We start from the raw sequence: 21,154 nt of genomic DNA on the forward strand, positions 1-21,154 counted from the left end.
GAAGACCCAGCCATTTTAAAATCCTTTCTCTCATTGTAAAAATGAAAGCCCAAAAGCAAGATAGAAGTGAGCAAAAAGGAAATAAGCCCTGTTTTTTAAGCATTTACTTATTTTTAAAATGGTATGCTATAGATGTTCTTTCCAGTCCCATATTTGATTTGATGCTGCTTAAAAAGTACTTCATCATTCAGAGGTGACTGGATCACTGGCTTGTTTAACATACATCTTTTACATAATTTTCAAGTTACTCAGTTGCCTCATCTGTAAAACTAGGATAGTAGTGTGAACTATACAGTGTTGTATGAAGATCAAATAAATACATGGGAAGTATTTACAAAGCTAAGAAGATTGAATAAGGCAGTATCAGCAATGACAAGCAAAGTTTTGAAACATTGATTCTTAGTATCTAGTTCTACACTTCCATTTTGAAAATGGGAAAATTAAGGCTTTTCCAAGAAAAATGATTACCTAAGGTCACAGAGTTAGTAACAAGGCAGGGGTGAGATACAGTTTATACCCTTATAAATATTTTCTATTACTTGATAAAAAATTTTCTGATATTAAAAAAAAAGTTTTTCAATGTTTCTTTTTGAGAGAGAGACAGAGAGAGAGAGGCAGAGCGTGAGTTGGGGAGGGGCAGAGAGAGACACACACACAGAATCTGAAACAGGCTCCAAACTCTGAGATGTCAGCACAAAACCTGTTGCAGAGCTCGAACTCATTAATGGTGAGATCATGACCCAAGCCGAAGTCGGATGCTCAACCAACTGAGCCACCCAGACGCCCCAAACTTTCCTGACATTTAAAGTATCAGTTCCTAAAACTGATATCCTGTATCACAAAATAGTTTCTTGTACCCCCATATTTGTGTTTAGAATCACTATTAATGTACAGAACAAGTGTATAATTACATCTATATATATACGTATATAAAATGTGTGTGTGTATATACACACACATACATACATACACACACACACACACACACACACACACACATATGCCTAAGACATTAATTTCTAATAATCTTTATTTCACTATATTCAACTATCCAAATAAGCAAACTTTCTCTTTTGGGGGCTTTGTTCTAAAAACATACTTCTCAAGTACACTTTCATCTGATAGCCCATAAGCTGGGTGTTGGAGATCTTTCTCCATGTTACAAAGAAGTGTGCTTGCTTACTCATCATTCCTGTCAAGTGTTCTGGTTATCTTTTTATTTTCTCTTCATTTTAATTAGATTACTGCAATCTCCTCTGGATGGATATTCAACTGCTACACAATTATAACTGTTATAATTGTTAAATACTAAAACATTTCTGTATTAATTTATAAAAAGTTGCTGCCTCAAGATGTTCAAATGACTACCTTATATTCATTGCTGAGGTTACCTGATTCCCCTAGAAATTTCCATTTCCCTTCATCCCAATACAGTATAGTAGGGCTCCCCAGAACTCTGACCCAATGGTATTGTCTAATTTCCTTGTTCCATGCTTATGCATGTACTGGTTGTTAAATATTTTTATTATCTCCCTTGGGTTTACCGATATGTCAAATATGTCTTCATAATGATACCACTGGACATCTTTTTGGATCAGAAAAATCTCTTCACTAGGTAGATTTATAGGTTAGATAAAATGTTTGTGAACCTAAACATAAAGATAATTTGGCAATAATATAATCATTAAAGTATTATAGGGGCACCTGGGTGGCTCAGTTGGTTAAATATCCAACTTTGGCTCAGGTCATGACCTCACGGTTCATGGGTTTGAGCCCTGTGTCGGGCTCTGTGCTGACAGCTAGCTCAGAGCCTGGAGCCTGTTTCAGATTCTGTATCTCCCTCTCTCTCTGACCCTCCTTTGGTCACACTCTCTCTCAGAAATAAAGCATTAAAAAAAATTTTAAGTATTATAAAGGATTTTAATTTGCTTTACTTAATTTCCCATTAGTATAATAATTCCATAGATTTTTTTGTACCAATAGTTACAAAACATCATAGTGTAATTTATATTTTTAAGGAAAGTCTTGATCAAAATTATTTTAGGTGAGTTCTTATTCTGAGTTTCACTGAATATTTGAAAATTAAAACAGTACATATACAAATAACTTACCCTCAGTATCAGGAAGATTTAAAGTTCCATTCGTTGCACTAATGGGATGATGGTGACTCTGAAATAAAAACAGAGAAAGTGAATAGAAAAATTGATTAAATATCATTCCAATTTTAGTATATGTGCTGCAGAAGTGAACACATAAATTGATTAAATATCAATATGAATTTTAAATAGCATATTCATGGCTATAAGTAATGAAATGAGATCCAATGTTACCACTTGGCTTAATCATATTAAGGAAAATAATTCATTTACAATGTGATCAGTATAACTTGCATAGCTTAAACATTGTATTAGTAAGTTGTAGAGGTAGGAAATGGCAATCGCTTAAAAAAGTGGCACTCTTCTTGTTCTATCCAAGCTACAGGAAACAAAATAGTAACTTAAACGGATAAAATAAATATAAGATTAATACTAGAGAAAGCATATAGCAAAACAAAAGAGAGAAGTGACATTAGGAAAATGGTGGAGTAGAGTGTTTAGAGAACTGTTCTTTCCATTGAAACAAATGTAAACTGTCAAAGATGGAGATCAACTATTTCTTTTTATCTCCTTTCACAGAAAAGTATTTTTAAATTTTATTTAAATCCAAGTTAGTTAATATATAGTGTAATAATGGTTTCAGGAGTAGAATTTAGTGATTCACCACTTACAAGATCAACTATTTCAAACTCCAGAATCTAATACAAAACTTATAGTACCCAGGGGACTAGTCAATAAAGAAAAGGACAACTACATTTTTGTGTTTAAGAATATTTGTCGGGGCGCCTGGGTGGCTCAGTCGGTTGTGTCTGACTTCAGCTCAGGTCACAGTCTCGCAGTTTGTGTGCTCTAGCCCTGCGTCGGGCTCTGTGCTGACAGCTAGCTCAGAGCCTGGAGCCTGTTTCAGATTCTGTGTCTCCCTCACTCTCTGACCCTCCCCTGTTCATGCTCTCTCTCTCTCTCTCTCTCTCTCTCTCTCTCAGAAATAAATAAAACATTAAATTTTAAAAAAGAAAAGAAAATCTGTGAGGTCTTTAGCTGGCCACTGAGAATATGGAACAAAAGCTTTAATGACTGACCACAAATGACAAGGAATACAGTCTCGCTGNGAATTTAATTCTTAGAGTTGCATTATAATATTTAAAATTCCCAGTTTCTAGCAAAACATTATAAGACATACAAAGAAACTGGAAATATGGCCATTCATAAAAATAAATTGATAGGAATAACCCCTGAAAGAAAAACAGAAATTGGACTTACTAGAAAAATATTTTCAAACAACTTTCTTAAATGTGCATAAAGAGCTAAAAGGAACCATGGACAAAGAAATAAAGAAAACTAAGAAAATGTTGTATAAAAAATGAGAATATAAATAAATAGACAGAAATTATAAAAAGGAACCAAAGAAAAATTCTGAATCAAAAAGAATTTTGCCATCTTCAAGTGTACCCACATACACATTATGGGAATCACCAAAGCAGGAAAGGACTGGAAAGAATATTTGAAAAAATAATGGCCAAAAATTTCCCAAGTATGATGAATCTACACATCCAAATGCTTAACAAGCTCCAAGAAGGATAAACTCAAAAGTGATACACACCAAAACATATTAGAAATCAAACTGCCAAAAGAAAAAGACATAGCAAGAACTTAAATATAGCAAGAAAGACTCACCATATACAAAAGTTCTTCAATAAGACTAGCAGTCGGTTTCTCATCAGAAACTATGTACATCAACAGACAGTGGGGGAAAAATGCTGTCAACTATAATGCAGTAATTAGCAAAAACATCCTTTAAAAAACTGAACAAGGGGATGCCAGGTGGCTCAATTGGTTAAGCGCGTGATTTCAGCTCAGGTCATGATCTCATGGCTCATAAGTTCAAGCCTCGCACTGGGCTCTGTGCTGACAGCTCAGAGCCTGAGGCCTACTTCCAATTCTATGTCTCCCTCTCTCTCTGCCCCTCCCCTGCTCATGCTCTCTTTCAAAAATTAGATAAACATTAAAAAATTTAAAAATTAATGAGAATTAAGGCATTCCTGGATCAACAAAAGCTGGGGGAGTTGGTCACTAATATTTCTGCTTTAAAAGAAATGCTCAAGGAATCTTTCAGGTTGAAAGGACAGGACACTAGACAGTAGTTCAAATCCATATTAACAAATAACTCTGGAAAAGGTAATTAAAAAGGTAAATATAAAAGCCAGTATTATTGTACTTATGGTTTGTAACTTTTTATTTCCTACATACTTTTAAAAATACTATTTTACTGAAATATAACTGACATCTAGCACTGTATTAGTTTTAGGTGTACATTATATATGTATTTATATTTAGATATATTGTATATTTATACAGATCATATATATATCAGAATGATTACAATAAGTTAATATACATCACCACACAGATACAATTTTTGTGATGACAATTTTTAAAATTTATTCTCTTAGCAACTTTAAAATATACAATACAGTGTTATTAACTATAGTTACCATGCTGTACATTACATCCCCAGAACTTATTTACCTTATAACTGCAAGTTTTTATGTCCTGACCACATTTACCAATTTTGCCCACCACCTACCTTCCACCTCTTTCAAGTACCAATTTGTTTTCTGTGAGTTTGGTTTGTTTGCTTGTAGATTCCATATATAAGTGAGATCATAAAGTATTTGTCTTTCTCTGACTTATTTCACTTAGGATAACACCCTCAAGATCTGTCCATATTTTTGCAAATGGCAAAATTTCTTTCCATTCTATGGCTGAATAATATTCCATTATATATAAACACCACATTTTCTTCATCTGTTCATCTGCCAGTGGACAACTAGTTTGTTTCATGTCTTGGCTAGCATGTAAATAATGCTGCAATGCACATGGGTGTGCACATATCTTCGACAGTGATTTTGTTTTCTTTATATAAATACCAGAAGTAGAATTGCTGGATCATATGGTAGTGCTATTTTAAATTTTTTTGAGGAAACTCCATGCTGTTTTCCATAATAGATGCACCAATTTATATTCTCATTTCTTTTCTTTTTTAGTAATCTTGACACACAATGTGGGGCTTGAACTCACAACCCCAAGATCAAGAGTTACATGCTCTTCTAAGCCAGCCCGTATCCCATACTTGTAATTTATTTTCTGACAAGAACACTTAAGATCTACTGTCTTAGCAAATTTTTGTGTGTACAATACAGAATTTTTAACTATTGACACTATGTTGTACAGAAGATCTCCAGGACTTATTTATCTTGCATAACCTAAACTATGTACCCTTTGACTGATACCTGTGTTCCTTCTCCAAACCCTGGCAACCACTATTTCACTCTCTATTTCTATGAGTTTGACTATTTTAGATTCAGCATATGAGTGGTATAATATAGTATTTGCTCTGTCTGGTTTACTTCACTTAGCATAATATATTCCAGGTTCATCCATATTGTTGGAAAAAGAATTTTCTTCTTTCTCATGGTTAATATTTCATTGTATGTATATACCAGATTTCCTTTATTCATTTGTACTTCAATGGACATTTAAGTTGCCTCCATGTCTTCGCTATTGTAAATAATGCTGCACTAACATGGGAATGCAGATATTTCTTCTGGTTTCAATTCTTTGGATATGCCCAGAAGTACGATTCCTGGATAATATGTTTGTTCTATTTTTAGTTTTTTGAGGAACCTCCATACTTTTTTCCAGTGTGACTATACAAGTTTACATTTTCACTAATCATGTATGAGTTCCTTTTTCTCCACATTCTCCCCAATATTTATTATCTTTTCTTTGGTTGGTTTTTGACAGATTCCATCATAACAGGTGTGATATCTCATAGTGGTTTTGATTTGTAGTTCCCTGATGATTAGTGACATTAAACAACTTTTCATGTACTGGTTGGTCATTTGTATGTCTTCTTTCTAGAAATGTCTTATCAGTTCCTCTGCCCATTTTAAAAATCAGGTAATTTGGGTTTCTGTGCAACAGAGTCATAGGAGTTTCTTATATATTTTAGATATTAACCCCTTATCAGGTAAATGGTTTGTAAATATATTCTCATATTCCATAGTTTACTTTTTCATTTTTTTGGTTGTTAGCTACAGTAATCAAAACAGTATGGTACTGAAATAAAAACAGACACAGGCCAAGAGAACAGAATAGAGAACCCAGAAATAAGTCTACACAGATATAAATATGAAAAGGATGCTAAGGATACACATGGGGACAGGATAATCTCTTCAATTAACTGTGTTGTGAAAACTGGGTATTCACATGAAAAAGAATGAAATTGGACCTTTGTTTCACACTGTACACACACACACACACACACACACACACACACACCCCTCAAAATAGATTTAACACTAAAACTTAAGATCTGGAACCATAAAACTCCTAGAAGAAAACATATTAACAAATATTCCTGACATTGATTTCTACAATATTTTCTTGGATATGAAACCAAAAGCACAGGCTACAAAAACAAAAATAGACAAGTAGGATTATATCAATGTAAAATTTCTAATTATATTTTCTATGATTTTTGGAAGCAGTCTTCATTTTATTTCCAACATATCAAATTGTTAATTATGTTCAAATTTTTACATCCTTGCTAACATTTTTTGCCTCTTAGCTCCATTAATTAGCACAAATACTAAACTTAAAAAGAACTAGATTAAATTATTTTACTACATTTGTGGATTTGTCCATTTCTATTTGAAATTGTTAGTTTTAGCTGTGTATATTTTGAAATTATAACAAATTTTCTTGCTGTAAATGAAGTTTTCTTGCTTTAAATAATTGTGTAGGGGGCGCCTGGATGGCTCAGTTGGTTATGCATCTGACTTTGGCTCAGGTCATGATCCCATGGTTTGTGGGTTTGAGCCTTGCATCAGGCTCTGTGCTGATGGCTTCGGAGCCTGGAGCCTGCTTTGAATTCTGTGTCTCCCTCTCTCTCTGCCCCTTCCCTGCCTGTGCTCTGTCTCTCTCTCAAGAATAAATAAACTTAAGAAAAAATAAAAATAAATAAATCAATAAATGATTATGTAGGAACCCTCTATTCTCCAAATAATTATTTTTATTTTAAAAATGAATATTAAATTTTTTATCAATAGTGATATATCAGCTTTCCTTTGGTTAGCATTTATTCAGTGTTCTCCTTTTTACTTTAACCCTATCTGTACCCTTAAGTTTTAGATGTGCCTGTTACTTTCAGTGCAGTCTGAAAGCATTTTAACTAAAAGGTGGCATCTCTTTTAAATTCTGCTTATAAATTTATTGTGATAACTCACATGTTTGAATTTCTTTCTACCATTAATTTTGTTCTCTCTTTTTAAATGCTTTTTCCTCCCTGGAATCCTTTTGTACTCCTTTCCTGTATTCTAAGGAACTGGATGAGTTTTTAAATTTTGTCCCTTTCTACTAGTTTTAGAAGAATATATACATTTTTTTCCCTTTTTTTTTCCTTTTTTTTTTTTTTTTACAAATAGTTTATTGTCAAATTAGTTTCCACATAACACTCAGTGCTCATCCCCACAAGTGTCCTCCTCCATGCCCATCCCCCCTCCCCCCACATCCATCAGTCCTCAGTTTTTGTCAGCATTCAAGAGTCTCTCATGGTTTGCCTCTCTCCCTTTCCCCCACCATTTCCGCCCTTCTTCTCCCCCTTGTTCCTCCGTCAAGTTCCTCCTAATCCTCCTATACGTGCAAACATATGATATTTGTCCTTCTCTGCCTGACTTATTTCGCTCAGCATAACACCCTCAAGGTCCATCCATGTTGCTACACATGGCCAGATTTCATTGTTTCTCATTGCCATGTAGTATTCCATCGTATAGATAAACCACATCTTCTTGATCCATTCATCTGTTGATGGACACTTAGGCTCTTTCCATGTTTTAGCTATTGTGGAGAGTGCTGTTTAGAAGAATATATACATTTTTAATTACGTTTTTTCCTTCAATTTTATCATGTATTCCTGATTTTTTTTTGAATGGTCATTTAGATGAGTACAGAATTCTAGGTTTAGTGTTTTCTCAGTATTTACTATTCCTTTGTCCTTTACTGTTGCTTTTACAGTTCAGTTTCTCAGGGAGGAAAACCCTGTGATGGAAGTGTATGTGAAAGATCTGCATTAGAGGGTACTATTGAAATCAACATCTGAGGAAGGGAGGGTAAAGAAACAAGATTGGAAAAAAGAGAAGTTGAGCTGCAATACAGTCCTAATTATGCTCAGCAGATCCTGCAGGAGTTCAGGAGTTGAGATGGCTCTTAAGAGTTTTTCCAACTTGGGGCAAGAGGCTTGAGTGTTTTACCTCTAAATTGATCTATCATTGGATGCTGGCTGTCTCTATAAGGAGACATGACTTGAACAAGCTCAAAGTCAAGGGGCAGAGAAGTACACTTCACCTCTAGTAGCAAAAAAACTGAAAAAGTTAATTGGAAAAGGGCACGAATACACGGAAGGGTAATGTGTTGAGGTCAATCATTCATTCTACCACAGTCCACCTTCTTAGCCATAAATATTCATATCTTTCTCAAATATTAAATATGTTTACTACTATTTGCGCTATCCTAAAGCTTCATTAAATCACAGCATCAGACTTAAAATATAAGTCTAGATGCAACTCCCCCTGAACTATTCTTATGAGCCACAAGCAAATTATTAACTTCTTCTAATCATACATTACTGGAACAGAGATAGAATAACGGGGGAAAAATGCTCCCATTTAAAAAAAAAAAAGTACAAAGAGGAGCATGGGAAGATGGCAGAGGAATAGGATCCTAAGGTCACCTAATCCCATAGACAAATCTAAATAACATCCAGATTAGTGCAACTAATCCAGAAAATGACCCAAGACTAGTAGAACATATCCCATACAGCTAAATGTAGAGAGGAGACTGCACGGAAAAGGGTAGAAGGGGCAGATATGGGTGGGATCCAAACACCCAGTGAGACTACCCACAAAAACGGGGAGGACAAACATGGAGATGAGAGAGGAACAGACCCCTTACCAGGGACCCCAGGCAAGGCAGACTGGCACTTGGAAGAGGAGTCCTCATGACATCTGGCTTTTGAAAACCAGAAAGGCTTACCTTCAAAAAATTTTAAAGTCAGCATTCTTAACTTGGGGAACTTTAAAAATCAGTGGGCTCTGCCTTGGGAGAGCCAGAGGGTCACAGGAAACTGAGTCCCCACCTTAAAGAACCAGTATAAAAAACAGCCCCACTGAGGAACTGCACTGAAGCAGTAATTTGAAAAGAGCCTGGGGTATATGGGAAGGAGATTATTTATTAATCTCAGAACATACCCTGTTGGGTACACAGAGATTGTTAGGAGACCTCTCCAAGAACAAAAGAACTGGTGGGAAATATTTCTCTCCACCCCCATTCTTCTGGCCAGCATAGATATGTGGATACTTCAAGGAATCAGCTCAAACACTCTATACCTAATTTGCTAACACCCTACCTTCCCACCTCCCACATTCTTCTGTGGAATGCCCCATCCAACCTGCCCCACTCAGCAGGAGTTCCTCTAACGCGGTGTCTGACATACTCTGCAAACAGCCCTAACAGTGACCAGCACTACTCCAAATTAAGTCCTACCTTGGGAAGAGGGGAAGGTAACCACACACATTAGTTTGACAGAAACCCAAACAGATGGACTGGAGCTAGACACCTGGTCTAATTGCAGGACCCACCCAACAACGAAAGCCTCTAAGGGGACAACTCAAGGAAAGTACTCTGCAGTTTGGTGTGACTGCAGTCCTGGCCAATGGTCTGAGGGCACTCATCCAGTCTGACTTAACTACAAGTCTAAGACAGCTCCAGAGTGGTCCTTTAACAGCACTGGTTCCAAACCCTGCCCACAATAGGCATAGTAGTCCACTGCAGCTGAATGGACTGAAGGCAAACAGGGTTCAATCACAAGAGTAGGGCACATCCAACAGAGAGGAGACACCCTGAAGCACTTGGTTCTGGTGAATAGGGGACATTGCACTAAAGTACACTACAGTACCTCTTCTTCATAAGGTCATTATTTTCAAGATAAGGAGACATAGCTGACTTGCCTAATACATGGAAACACAGAGAGTCAGACAAAATGAGGAGACAGAGGAATATGTCCCAAATGAAAGAAAAGAACAAAATCACAGCAAAAGAGCTCAAAGAAATGGCTATAGACAATATACCAGAGAGAGAATTCAGAGTAAGGATCATAAAGATACTTACTGGATTTGAGAAAACAGTAGAAGATCTCAGACTTTCAACAAAGAGACAGAAAACAGGAAAAAAGAACCATTCCAGAATTAAGAATTCAGTAAGTAGAATTAAAAATACATAAGAGGGAACAAACCATAGGGGAAGCAAAAGTACAGATTAGTGAGCTGGGAGAAATGGTAATAGGAAACATCAAATGGAACAGAAAAAAAAGAGTAATAAAAAAAATAATAGGTTGAGGGAATTCAATGACATTTAAACATAATAACATTCACATTATAGGGATCCCAGAAGAAGAGAGAGAAAAAGGTGGGGAAAATTCATTTGTAGAAATAAAAGCTGAAAACTTGCAAAATCTGGGGAAGGAAACATCCAGATCCAGGAGGCATGGCAACCCCCCACAAAAATCAACTCAATGAGGTCCACACCAAGATACATAATAATTAAAATGCCAAAAAGTAGTTATAAAGAGAGAATTTTAAAAGCACCAAGAGACCAAGAGAAAACAATTACACACAAGGGAACACCAAAAGGCTATTAGCTGATTATTCACACAAACTTTACAGGCCAGAGGAAGTAAAATGATATACTCAAGGTGCTGACAGGAAAAAAACCCTGCAACCAAAAAGATTCTGTCCAGCAAAGTTGTCATTCAGAAAAGAGGGAGGGATAAAGGATTTCCCAAACAAAAGTTAAAGGAATTAATCACAACTAAACAGGCCTTAAAAGAAACATTAAGGAAATTCCTTGAGTGGAAAGAAAAAAAAGTAATCAGGAGTAAGAAAATTAGGAAAGGAAGGCATTTCCTAGGTAAATACAAACATAATAAAAAAAAAACCATAGATTTTTGTTTATAAAACTACTGCAGGGGTTAAAGCACAAACACATTAAAATCATTAATATCTATAAAAAATCAGTCCAGGGATTCACAAAATAAAAAGATGTAAAGTGTGATATCACATATATAAAATGTGGGAGAGAGGAGTAAAAATTTAGTGCTTTTAGAATGAGTTCAAACTTGTGACCATCAACTTAATATAGAACGGTATATGCATAAGATATTATATATAAACCTAAAGGTAACAACAAATAAAAAACCTGTAAGAGATATGCAAAAAACAAAGATGAATCCAAGCTTATCAATAAAGAAAGCCATCAAACCCTAAGGGAAGAGAGCTAGAGAAAAAAGAAACAGAAAAGAACTATAAAAACAACCATAAAACAAGTAACAAAATGGCAATAGGTGGATACCTGTCAATAATTACTTTGTGAATGGACTAAAAGCCCCAATCAAAAGACATAGGGTAACTGAATGGATAAAGCAGCAAAGCTGATTTAAAGACATATCCAGACAAAAAGTGAAGGGATAGAAAAACATTTACCATACAATGGAAGTGAAAAGAAACCTGGGGTAGCAATAATTATATCAGACTATATCTGCTTTAAAACAAAGACTTTTGAAACAAAAACAGAGACAAAGAAGGACACTACATAACCATAAAGGGAACAATCCAACAAGATTTAACAATTGTAAATATTTATGCACCCAACATGAGAGCACTGAAGTACATAAAGCAACTATTAACAGACACAAAGGAAACAAATTGATAGTAATAGAAAGGGGCTTTAACACCAATTTACATCACAGCACAGATCATCCAGACAGAAAATCAACAAGAGCACCCAAGTACATAAAGCAAGTATTAACAAACACCAAGAAAAAATTAATGATAATACAACAGTAGGGGACTTACAGCAACTTACATCAAGACATAGATATATCATCCAGACAGAAAATCCGCAAGGAAATAGTGGCTTTGAATGGCACATTGGACCAGATGCATCTAACAGATAATTCAGAGCATCCTATACAAAAAGAGTGAAATACACATTCTCTTCAAGTGCAAACAGAAGATTCTCCAGAATAAATCACATTAGACCAAAAAACAAGTCTCAGCAAATTCAAAAAGACTGAATTTTTGACATGACACTATAAAACTAGAAATCAATCATAAGAAAAAATCTGGAAAAAACAAAAAACATGCTACTAAACAATGAATGGGTCAACAAAGAATTCAAAGAGAATATCAAAATTTACATGGAGACAAATAAAAATGAAAACACTACAGTCAAAAACTCTTTGAGATAAAGAAAACACTGTTCTAAGGGATTATAGCAATACAGGCCTACCTCAAGAGACAAGAAAAATCCAAAATAAACCAAACTTTACACCTAAAGGAATTAGAAAAAGAACAAACAAACAAACCCAAAGCCAATAGAAGGAAGGAAATAATATATATTAGAGGAGAAATAAATTAAATAAAAACTAATGAAACAATAGAAACTATCAATGAAACCAGGAATTGGTTCTTTGGGAAGATTGACAGAATTGATAAACCTTTGGCCAGACTTATCAAAAGAGGTGGGGAGAGGGAGTGATGGAAGGAGGGGACTCAAATAAAATCAGAATGAATGAGGAGAAATAATAACTGACACCACAGAAATAAAAAGGGTATAAGAAAATATTATGAAAAATTATATGCCAATAATTTGGAAACCCTAGAAGAAATGGTTGAAGTCCTAGAACCATATACCCTACCAAAACTGAGTAAGAAAAAAACAGAAAATTTAAATAGATGATTACTAGTAATGAAATTGAATTGGTAATCAATCAAAACAAAACTCTCAACAAATAATTTCAGGGCCAGAAAACTTCACAGGTGAACTGTACCAAACAATTAAAAAAGAGTTAATACCTATTCTTCTCAAGCTATAAGATCAATGAAAGCTCCCAAATTCATTCTGTAAGGCCAGCATTATCCTGATTCCAAAATCAGATAAAAACATTACCAACAAACAAACAAACAAAAGAACTACAGGCCAATTTTTCTGATAAACCTAGATGCAAAAAACCTCAGTGAAATATTAGCAAACTGAATCCAACAATGCATTAAAAAAAATCATCCACCACAATCAAGCTAGATTTATTCCTGGGATGTAAGGGTAGTTCAATATTGCAAATCAATCATTGAGATATATCACATTAACAAGAGAAAGGATACAAGCCTTATGATCATTTCAATAAGTGAAGAAAAAGTATTTGACAAAGTACAACATCCATTCATGACAAAAACCTGAAACACAGTATGTTTAGAGGAATATACCTCAAAATAGTAAAGACCATATATGAAAACCCCACAGCTATCATCATACTAAATGGTGAAATACTGAGAGCTTTTCCTCTAAGATTGGGAACAAAACAAGGATGTCCACTCTCACCACTTTTATTCAACATAGTACTGCAAGTCCTAATCACAGCAATTAGTAAAAAAAATAAAAATGAAAGAAAGAAAGGAAGAAAGAAAGGAAGAAAGAAAGAAAGAAAAAGAACAGAACAAAAAAGAAAGGGTCTCCAAATTGGTAGGGAAGAAGTAATACTATATTCAGATACCATGATACTATATAGAGACAACCCTAAAGACTCCACCAAAAACTAGTAGAACTGATAAATGAATTCAGTAAAGTTGCAGGAATAAAAATATACAGACATCAATTACATTTCTATACCCTAATAATGGAGTAGAAAGAAAAATTAAGAAAACAATTCCATTTACAATTGCACCAAAAAGACCAAAATACCTAAGAATAAACTTAACCAAGGAGGTGAAACATCTGTACTCTTAAAACTATAAAACATGAAAGAAACTGAAGATGACACAGACAAACGGAAAGATATTCCGTGCTTATGGTTTGGGACAACCAATATGTTAAAATGTCCATACTATCAAAAGCAATCCACAGGTTTAATGCAATTCCTATCAAAATATCAGCAGCATTTTTCAAAGAGCAACAACAAATAATCCTAAAATGTATAGGGAACCAAAAAAGTCCCAGAATAGCCAAAGCAATCTTGAAAAAGAATAAAAGTGAAGATATCACAATCTCAGGTTTCAAGATATACTATAAAACTGTAGTAATCATAACAGTATGGTTCTGGCACAAAAATGGGTACAGAGAGAGGCCAGAAATAAACCCATGCTATTATGGTCAATTAATCTATGACAAGAAGATACAATGGGAAATAGATGGTCTTTTCAACAAATGGAGTTTTAAAATTGGACAACTATATGCAAAAGAATGAAACTGGACCACTTTCTTATACCATACACAAAAATAAATTCAAAATGGATTATGGATGTAAATGTGAGACCTGAAGCCATGAAATTTCTAGAGGAAAACACTAACTGTAATCTCTTTGACATCAGCTGTAGGAACATTTTTTTATATATGCTTCCTCTGGCAAAGAAAACAAACAAACAAAAAAACACAAAACAAAACACACACACACACACACACACACACAAAATGTAAAATTAAGCTATTGGGACTACACCAAAATAAAAACAAGCATTTGCACAGCAAAAAAACCCATCAATATGACAAAAGACAACTTACTGAATGGGAGAAGCTATTGCAAATGATATGTCCAATAAGGAGTTAATATGTAAAATAAAGAACTTCTAAACACCAAAATCACTCCAAAATAATACAATTAAAAATGAGAAGACATAGGGCACCTGAGTGGCTCAGTCAGTTGAGCGTCCGACTTCAGTTGAGGTCATGATCTCACCACTTGTGGGTTCATGCCCTATGTAGGGCTCTGTGCTGACACTTCAGAGCCTGGAGCCTATTTCAGATTCTGTGTCTCCCTATTATACTCTGTCCCTTCCCCACTGGCACGGTCTGTCTCTCTCAAAGCAAACAAACATTAAAAAAAATTTTTTTAAATGAGAAGACATGAACAGATATTTCTCCAAAGAAGACACACAGATAGACATCAGACGCATGAAAAGATGCTCAACATCACTAATTATCAGAGAAATGCAAATCAATACTTCAATGAGATATCACTTCCTAGCTGTCAGAATGGCTAATATCAAGAACACAAGAAATAACAAGTATTGGTGAGGATGTGGAGAAAAAGAAACCCTCATGCACTTGGGAATGCAAGTGGAACAGCCACTGTGGAAAACAGTATGGAGGTTCCACTGAAAATTAGAAATGGGATTACTATATGATCCAGTAATTCTACTACTGGGTATTTAGCCAAAGAAAACAAAAACACTAATTCATAAAGGATATATGCACCCTTATGTTTATTGCATCATTATTTACAATAGTCAAATATGTAAGTGACCCATTGAAGAACCAAAAATTAAGTCGTCCATTAAGAGAAACCTCGGGCTGCACGTAGCCCCAGTCCCAGTCCCAGGAAAAGCCTCAGACTGTTCAAGGCTAAAGCCATCCTCAGACCGCCCTCAGTTCAGCTAATCAAAAAGAAAAAAGAAACATTCCTATGGTCTGAGTCAAGGCTGGAAACTGCAGATACAAACTAGCCAATTTCTCACCGCTTGCCTGAACCCCACGTGGGCCCTTTGAACTCACCTCATAATTGGTCGTTTTCAAAGGAGTCTCAAAAGTCATGACTGGGTCCCACCAAAAGTAATGAACACCTAACAGATACTGAATGGTCAAAGCTGTGATTGTAATTGGTGCTTATGTGATGATGCTACATGTACTGTAACACCCCCGTCCCTTACTCCTTAAAAACCCTGTTCGCTATTGTTCTTCGCTTCACCTTGCTGCCATGACACCGGTAGGCTGGTGAGCCCATGCTCGAGCCTGTAATAAAGACCCTTTTGTACTTGCATCGGTGCCGGCTCCTTGGAGGTCTCTGGGACTCGCGATTCGGGCACAACACCATGTGTCCATCATAGATTAAATGATAAAAAAAAAAGTGCTATATATCTATAATGCAAAATTACTCAGCCACAAAAAACAACGAACTCTTGCCATTTGCAACAACATGGATAGATTTGGAGTATAAATATTAAGTGAAGCAAGTCAGTCAGAGAAAGACAAACACTATATGATTTCATTCTTATGTGGCATTTAAGAAACAAAACAAATGAGCAAAAAAAAAAAAGAGATAAACATAAAACCAGATTCTTAAATACAAAGAACAAACTGGTGGTTGCCAGAGGGAAAGTAGGTTTGTGGGGATGCAGTGGGGGAGGGTCGTGGGTGAAACAGGTGAAAGGAATTAAGAGTACGTACACTTATCCATGGGGTGTCTGGGTGGCTTAGATAAGTGGCCTACTCTTGATTTAAGCTGGGGTCATTATCTCACGATTCATGAGTTCAAGCCCCGTGCTGGGGTCTGTGCTCACTGCGTGGAGCCTGCTTCAGATCCTCTGTCTCCTCTTTCTGGCCCTCTTCCCCTCACTCTCTCTTTTTTCTCTCTCAAAAATAAATAAATGTGGCAAGATGGCAGAGAAGTAAGGAGCTCCGTATATTTCGCCTGCACCCATCTCTCAAACAGAGACGGCCTGAAGTCGTAGGACACTGAGCCACAGGAGTTTGGGAAGAGGAAGAGGAAGAGTACACTGAGAAGGACACCTCATAAGTGCGTGAGTGCTAACTGGGGAAGATAAAAGCAGGACGGGATCCAGATATACGGAGGGGGGGGGAACCTGGCTTGCATGCAGCTGCGGTGAGTGATAAACCTGCGAGTGGTGGGGAGCTGCTGCAAGTCCAGGGGAAAGGAAAGAAAAGCTGAGATTGCACATAGAACCGTCCCTGGAGAAGAGAAAAACCTCGGCTTGGAAAGACAGTGTTTTTTTAGCTCTGGCTGGGGTGCTGACTTTACACTAGGTGCCCTGGTCCCAGAAGGCGCCAGAAAAAACTGAACTGCCATGCACCCGGCACCATCCATGGCAGTGGCGGCCCGGTGAACCAGCAGCAACGCCTGGGGAGGTGGTCCCGGTGCCCGGTGAAGAGACAGCCGCCCGCTGAAGCTGCGGCAGCAGCGACCCAGGGAAGCTGGACCGATGCATGGTAAAGCGGCAGCAGTGCGCAAGAGCGGCCCGGTACAGGCCTGAAGTTGCTACGTTCCCTGAATGCACTTGGGTTGTATATCTGCTTGACCCTGATGGATCTGAGGCTGCAATACTTCCCCCACCCTCCACTCAAACCGCAGGCAACAGGGAAGCAGCAACCTGTAGGACTGTTCAGGGCAGTATAACAAAGCCCGCGGACTGGGACCTGGAAACAGACGGGGTGTGGGGCACAGAACTCAGCCCACCTTGGCTACATGCTCAGCACAGGGAGATCAGACTGAAGAAGTGATTTGCAACGCTTGGTTGAGAAGGGACTGGGGCGACGCCATCCTCCCCATAACCACCAAAGACGGGCCTCAGGTAGGCCAGCAGACACAGTGGAGAAAAGACCTGCCTACACCAAACCACGCCCATCTCCTCCAGATAGCTGTTTTGTTGTTGCTGTAGCTGTTTTTACCTGAGCCTGGGTTTGCATGTTTATTGGTTTTGTCTGTGTGTTTGTGTACCTGTGTTCCCTCCATGGTTGTCTGTTTTCTTTTTCCAGGCCTGCCTCAAGAAACAAGCCAAACTACACATGGTGGAGAGTCCCAAATACCACTACCAGTAGGGAAACAAAATTACCAAATGCTCAACAAGAAAAACCAAGAGACATCATCCAAAGAACACTTCCTGAACAGACAGGCCCTGAACAGTCAAAAGAGCCCTCTCTAATACAGCAGAACTCGCAGGGGCCATGTGTACAACAAGCTTTTAAAAGTAACAAGAGATAGAAAGCTAACCAAAATGGTGAAACGGAAGAACTCTCCTCCAAAGACACTCCAGGAAGAAATGACAGCTAGAGAACTGCTCAAAACATTTATAAGCAACATAACTGAAGAAGAATTTAGAACAATGATCATAAAGTTAATCGCAGGGCTTGAAAAAAAAAAAAGCATGGAGGACATCAGAGAAACTATGGCTACAAACAATATGGAGCTTAAAAATAGTTATGGTGAATTAAAAAATGGGATAAATGAGATACATAATAAACTGGAGGTGTCCAATGCACGGACTGAAGAGGCAGAAAGGAGAATAAGTGATTTACAAGACACTATTATAGAAAAAGAAGAAACTGAGAAAAAGAGAGACAAACTGATCCAGGAACATGAAAGAAGAGTTCGAGAGCTCAGCGATACAATCAAACGGAACAATATCCGTATCATAGGAATTCCAGAAGAGGAAGAGAGAGGGAAAGGTGCCGAAGGAGTCCTGGAACAAATTTAGCAGAGAACTTCCACAACGTGGAGAGGGAAGTAGAAGTTGAAATTCAAGAGGCATGGAGAACTCCCCTCAGACATAACTTGAATCGATCCCCTGCACAACATATCATAGTGAAACTGGCAAAATATAAGGACAAAGAGAATTTTGAAAGCAGCTNGAAGAAATATCTATCATGCTACAGGAAGTCAAAAGAGAGCTGGAGTATGGATACTTATATCAGACAAACTGGACTTTAAAGTCAAGGCAGTAACAAGGGATGAATAAGGGCATTATATAATAATTACAGGGTCTGTCCTTCAGGAAGAAATAACAATTACACATGTCTACACACCGAATATGGGAGCACTTAAATATTTAAAACAATCACAAACAGAAACAATTTTATAGATAAGAATGTGCTAATAATAGGAGACTTTAATACTCGGCTTACAGCAATGGATAGATCAACCAGACAGAAATCACTAAAGAAACAATAGACTTGAATGACACATTGGACCAGATGGATCTGAAAGATATATTCAGAAATCTACATCCTGAGGCCAGGGAATTCATTTTCTTTTCAAGTGCGCATGGCACATTCTCCAAGATAGATCACATACTGGGACATAAAGTAGCCCTCAATAAATATAAAAGGATCNGTGGAACCACAAAATACCCCGAATAGCCAAATATTAGAGAATAAAACCAAAACGGGAGGTATCACCATTCCAGACTTTAGCCTCTACTACAAAGCTGTCATCATCAAGACAGTATGGTATTGGCACAAAAACAGANCTTGACACATCTCCACTTGACACATCCCCAAAAGCAAAAGAATCAAGAGCAAAAATGAACTGTTGGGACCTCATCAAGATTAAAAGCTTCTACAAGGAAAGGAGACAATCCATAAAACTAGTAGACAACCAATGGAATGGGAAAAGATAGTTGCAAATGACATATCAGATAAAGGGTTAATATCCAAAATCTATTAGGAACTCACCAAACTCCACACCCGAAAAACAAACAACCCAGTGAAGAAATGGGCAGAAGATTTGAACAGACACTTCTCCAAAGAGNAAAAAAAAAGATCTCTTGTTAAGACCTAAAAATGATTTAATGTAGTGGAGTGCCTGGCTAGTTCAGTCAGAAGAGCATGCAACTCTTGATCTTGGGGTTTTGAGGTTTAGCCCCACATTGGGTATAGAGATTACTAAAATAAATTTAAAAACATCTTTTTAAAAAAGACTTAAGGTAGTGTTTCGAAGACACATTCATCTACACAAAAATATTCCAAGTATCTTAGGGTGGCCTCTTAGATCCTCTCTCCTGTACAGGAGAGCTTTTAAATTTCTTAAGGATACTACAGCACCTTGGCTCTCAGTCAAAGGTAAATAGTGGTATGTCTTAAAGATATTCAGGAGTGTAACAGTTGCCTAAGATAATAATTTGATATACAGGAAGCCTACAAAATCTTTAAGAATCATAGCATCTGGGACAGGAGCACAGATAACTTAAATGGAAAGAGTTTTTTGAACTCTCAACTTTCTTCAGAGATGTCATAGGCTGCAAAGCTACTCAGTTACAAATATAAGCTCTTTCTCAGGGAAAAAGAAGTTAAAGCCAAGTCCTAATGGCAGAGGCAAGAACTTCAAAATTACTATGGCCTACTAACTGCTGTATGCTTCACCTTCCCCTTCTTCCTCCTTTGGAATATAAGTAACTATCCATATCCCTGTTCTTTATTCACTATGTATACAAGGAGACAGAAAATTGGTTTCTTTAATTCACACGTCTTAAGAGTGAGAGAAGCCATTATTTAAAAGAAACTTCATCCACCTCGATATGATTTAGATGTTGACATTTTATACTTCTAGCCTAAGCCTGATACAGTAGTAATAGCATGAGACCAAGGATCTTAGAAGGGAAGTAAGTATTGTTTGCATGTTGGAGGCACATGAATTACTTTGGGGGTAGAGATAGCTTATTTATGGTGGTTAATCTCAAAATATGGCCCCAGTGAACAACACTTTCAAAGATTCATGCCCTTATGTAGTCCCCTTCCATACTGAAACAGGACTGAGCCTAAGACTTGCTTTAACTAACAGCATTTAGTAGAAATATTCCTGTGCTAGTTCCAAAACTAAGTCTTAAGAGGACCTGAAGCTTCTGTTTTTGTATATTGGAAGTCCCAAGCTGCCACCTCAGAAATTCAGCTGTCCTGTTATAAAGACCACATGAAGAGGCTGCATGGAAAGGGAAAGGGATAATCCCTAAGGTTACATGGAGGGGGGCAGAAGGGGAAGTATGGAGAATAGATACATTAAACCAGACTGTCCATGCATTCCAACTAAGCCCAGATTTACAGCTGTCCCCATCAAAGTATAAGACATATAAGTGAACCTTATGAGTGTTCCAGCCCAATTGAGCTCCTAGATAATTATGGGCCCAGCCAACATTAAATGGAGCAAAACAACTACCCAGCTAAGCACAATCAATCCACAGAATCTTAAGAGATAATAAAATGATTATTTTAAGCCACTAAGTTTTGGAGTGGTTTGTTATGCAGCAATAAATAACTCACTTATCAAATGAAAACAATATTATGGAAGTCAGAGTCGATAGAGAAATTAAAAGGCAAATGAGAAACTATAAAAAAGTATGTGCCATGGAAACATCAATGGTTAATATCCTCAATGAGAAAGAGCT

At 36.9% G+C, this 21,154-nt stretch overlaps 1 protein-coding gene across 2 annotated transcripts in view; it reads right to left on the reverse strand.

The window, feature by feature from the left end:
- CATSPERT (catsper channel auxiliary subunit tau) overlaps positions 1–21,154 on the reverse strand; it is a 134,678-nt gene that overhangs the window by 46,085 nt on the left and 67,439 nt on the right. For both annotated transcript variants that reach the window (XM_077747631.1, XM_077747632.1), the window contains one exon: positions 2,112–2,169. In XM_077747631.1, the coding sequence (XP_077603757.1) occupies positions 2,112–2,169 (58 nt within the window). The remainder of the gene's footprint in view (positions 1–2,111; positions 2,170–21,154) is intronic.

This window comes from Crocuta crocuta, unplaced genomic scaffold (genome assembly GCF_008692635.1).
Source record: "Crocuta crocuta isolate KB4526 unplaced genomic scaffold, BGI_CrCroc_1.0 scaffold159, whole genome shotgun sequence".
NCBI lineage: Eukaryota > Metazoa > Chordata > Mammalia > Carnivora > Hyaenidae > Crocuta > Crocuta crocuta.